Source organism: Oncorhynchus tshawytscha, linkage group LG06 (genome assembly GCF_018296145.1).
Source record: "Oncorhynchus tshawytscha isolate Ot180627B linkage group LG06, Otsh_v2.0, whole genome shotgun sequence".
NCBI lineage: Eukaryota > Metazoa > Chordata > Actinopteri > Salmoniformes > Salmonidae > Oncorhynchus > Oncorhynchus tshawytscha.
The window spans coordinates 69,614,443-69,618,579 of NC_056434.1; the positions used below are offsets into that span (position 1 = coordinate 69,614,443).

The 4,137-nt window shown below is 49.9% G+C and overlaps 1 protein-coding gene across 1 annotated transcript; it reads right to left on the reverse strand.

Moving 5' to 3' along the window:
• Positions 1 to 387: 387 nt before the first annotated feature.
• On the reverse strand, positions 388 to 2,092 carry LOC112253423. The gene is made up of 2 exons (XM_024425400.2): positions 1,892 to 2,092; positions 388 to 1,747 (listed from the first exon to the last, which is right to left on the reverse strand). The coding sequence occupies exon 2, from the start codon at positions 1,739 to 1,741 to the stop codon at positions 896 to 898; it is 846 nt and encodes a 281-aa protein (XP_024281168.1). The 5' UTR covers positions 1,742 to 1,747; positions 1,892 to 2,092; the 3' UTR covers positions 388 to 895.
• Between the last annotated feature and the right edge of the window lie 2,045 nt (positions 2,093 to 4,137).

Genomic DNA, 4,137 nt, shown 5'->3' on the forward strand with positions numbered 1-4,137 from the left:
TTAAGTTACAGAAAGCCATATGACCTACTCCACAAATTGCCCCAAGACTTACATCATTATTTTCTATAATAGACGGTAAGCAGAAGAGGAGATGGTGTTGAGATAGAAAAGGAGGCATTTAAAGAGTTAAAAGTTTCTTAATTGGTTATATATAGGTGCATCAGCTTAGGGATAAGCACATTGCCTCCCAACCCTCTCTCTCTTTCTACTCACACACATGCATGCATGCACGCGTGCCCGCACACACACACACACACACACACACACACACACACACACACACACACACACACACACACACACACACACACACACACACACACACACACACACACACACACACACACACACACACACACACACACACACACACACACACAGAGAGAGAGAGAGAGATGCAGTGACACAAGGTCGTAAATCAAACACAGTGTAATCGGAGTGAGAGTAAGCAAGCTTAATGGCCTCTAAAAAACAAACACACAAAAACACAAGCACGCACTTGCACACACACACACACACACACACATTATACTGTAGATTATAGAAGCTGGTAATGAAAGACTGATTTGGAGAAATGCAGTAGAAGTTTTAGAGAATGTTTTACAGTATCACAGGTAAGCAATCCCCTTCCTCTTAGGCATTTGACAACACTAATGCTATAGCTACAAAACAGAAATATAACGTCTTTATTTGTAAAGCATTAGTTGTCACTACCCATTGAGTGGATACCATTAGCATGCACTACATTTTAATTATTTATTTCAAAGCCTTTATGTATTATGTCAGCACGAATCCTTCAGCAAATAATCTCTCAGTTGTACACATTCATTAAAGGTAGAGTAAGACTGGCGCTATGCTATGGAGAGTGACGAGGAGGGGGGTTGTTCGTCTAGACTTACAGCTCTATAACAGAGGACACCTCTGCTAGTAGGCGGTTCCTCCTAGTTGTGTAAACTGCATATACGATTACCATCAAGGGCAGTGCCACACAGAGCACTATGCGACTGATTGGCAACTCATTGATGTTGTTGGTACCTGAATGGGGCTTTGGAGGACTTTGACCATCAATAGGTTGTTGTGGAGCAGTGATGATTGTCCCGACAGGATCCATAGTCCCACCTGAGACCTTAGAAGTGAGGTAGACAAATGTCTTCCTCGTTCCCTCAGTCAGCTGACACCACCACTTCCTGTTCTTATCCTTTCTCCAAAGTTTCACAGTCAGAGTGATGTCACAGCCAGACACCCGTGTGACCTGGTATCTGGAGTCTCCCTGCAACTCGCCACCTGTCTCATTCACCCAGCTCACCCTAACGATATCTCTAACGAAGGAGTCACACGTTACAGGACCGCCATATGTTAGCAGAGAGCACCTCAAGGTTACATTTCTAGGATGCTTTAGATCTGTCTCTGGTGTGGACATGGAGATGGTGAGAACAGACAGGTAGACAGTAGTATCCTCTCCAAGATGTGCTCTGCCATCTGTAAGGTACTGTCGGCAGACATAGACTCCAGTATCCTCAGCGCCAATGTTACGAACACGTAGTGAGCAGTCAGACCCTACTCCCAGTCTCTCACTGCCCTCGTTTCCTTCATTTTGGATCTTCCCTTGAAAGACCTTTTCAGTAGCACTGTGAGACTCAGTTCTGCTGAAGAGCCACGCTGTAGAGGAGCAGTCAGGGTGGACCACATTGGTGCACGGCAGACTGACATCATCCCCCACACAGGGAATGGGAGCCTCCATTGACACCTGGGTAGACAAAGAGGTTTCTTACAAAAACATATATTTTGAGGACAATTTGCTAAAATAAGAATTACAACAACGTCAGTATTTTTTGTATTAATTGAAATTATGTTCCATGCACCCCGCTATCCATAACATGGGCTACAGTACCGGTCAAGAGAAGGGCAATGTTGATCAGGAGCTCCATCAGAAGTCTATTGTGTGTAACCACAGCTATTCTCTCTGTGTTCTGTGTGTGCAGTAATGTCTCTATATAAAACACCCTGATATCCTTTAGTCATAGGTTGATTGGGAAATTATGTGACTTCCTCTTTTGTTCTGACAAGCCCTCCCCTCACAACATTGCCTCTATGTATTCGTTACCTCAGTAACATTTGGAAATAATGTATTTTTGATAATATGAAACTACTCTAGATAGGGTGTGTGTTGAGGTCTTTGGTGTGTTAACCAACATGCAACCTCCCTCTTCTCTCTAAAATAAATACCCCCATCAATTCAACTCAGTAAACTTGCTCTCTGGGGATGCAGTGCTAGAAAGATCATGGTCTTGTCACGTTCTGACCTTTATTTCCTTTGTTTTGTCTTTATTTAGTATGGTCAGGGCGTGAGTTGGGGTGGGCAGTCCATGTTTGTTTTTCTATGTTTGGTTTCTGTTTCGGCCTAGTATGGTTCTCAATCAGAGGCAGGTGTTGTTAGTTGTCTCTGATAGAGAATCATACTTAGGTAGCCTGGGTTTCACTGTTGGTTTGTGGGTGTTTGTTTCCGTGTCAGTGTTTGTCGCCATACAGTACTGTTTCGGTTTCGTTTCGTCACGGTTCTTTTGTTATTTTTGTATTCAGTGTTCAGTGCTTTCTTTGATTAATGTTATGGACACTTACCACGCTGCATCTTGGTCCGATCCTTACTCCTCTTCAGACGAAGAGGATATCTGCTGTTACAGAAACACCCACCAACCAAGGACCAAGCAGTGTGGTAACAGGCAGCAGCAGCAGCAGCAGGAGAGGCAGTGATACCTGGAGAACTGGACTTGGGAGGAGATTCTGGACGGTAAAGGACCCTGGGAACAGCCAGGGGAATATCGCCACCCCAAAGCAGAGCTGGAGGCAGCGAAAGCAGAGAGGCGGCATTATGAGGAGCTAGGACGGCAAAGCGGCTGGAAGCCCGAGAGGCAGCCACAAAAATGTCTTGGGGGGGAGTGTGGCAAAGCCAGGTAGGAGACCTGCGCCAACTTACCGTGCTTACCGGAGAGAGAGAGGGACCGGGCAGGCACCGTGTTATGCGGTGGAGCGCACAGTTTCCCCAGTGCGTGTGCATAGCCCGGTGCGGTACATTCCAGCTCCTCGTATCGGCCGGGATAGAGTAGGCATTGAGCCAGGTGCCATGAAGCCATCTCTACGCATCTGGTCTCCAAGTGCGTCTCCTCGGGCCGGCGTACATGGCACCAGCCTTACGCATGGTGTCCCCGGTTCACCAGCACAGCCCAGTGCAGGCTATTCCACCTCGTCGCACTGGCCTGGCTACGGCGAGCATTCAACCAGGTAAGGTTGGGCAGGCTCGGTGCTCAAGAGCTCAAGTGCGCCTGCACGGTCCGGTCTACCCAGTGCCACCTCCACGCACCAGCCCTCTGGTGGCAGCCCCCCGCACCAGGCTGTCTCTCCATCTTCCGCCTACAGGTGCTCCTGCCTGTCCAGCGGTGCCAGAGCCTTCCTCCTCTCCAGCGCCGCCAGAGTCTCCCGTCTGTCCTGAGCCGCCAGAGTCTCCCGTCTATCCTGAGCCGCCAGAGTCTCCCGTCTGTCCTGAGCCGCCAGAGTCTCCCGTCTGTCCTGAGCCACCAGAGTCTCCCGTCTGTCCTGAGCCGCCAGAGTCTTCCGTCTGTCCTGAGCCGCCAGAGTCTCCCGTCTGTCCTGAGCCGCCAGAGTCTCCCATCTGTCCTGAGCCGCCAGAGTCTCCCGTCTGTCCTGAGCCGCCAGAGTCTCCCGCCAGTCAGGAGCCGCCAGAGCCGCCAACCAGCCAGGAGCCGCCAGAGCCACCAGCCAGCCAGGAGCCGCCAGAGCCGCCAGCCAGCCAGGAGCCGCCAGAGCCGCCAGCCAGTCAGGAGCCGCCAGAGCCGTCAGCCAGCCAGGAGCCACCAGAGCCGTCAGTTAGCCAGGCGATGCCAGAATCGCCCTTCACTCCGGAGCTGCCGGACCCATGGCTAGGGTCCCCGGACCCATGGCTAGGGTCCCCGGTCGGCGGCGAGGGTCGCCGCTCATAAGAGGCCACGGGGGCGGTTGAGGAGGCGGACAAAAATTGTGGTGAAGTGGGCTCCAATTTGCAATAAAATGCTAATTAATTACTTAAAAATCATACAATGTGATTTTCTGGATTTTTGATTAAAAAAAATAAGAATTACAGAC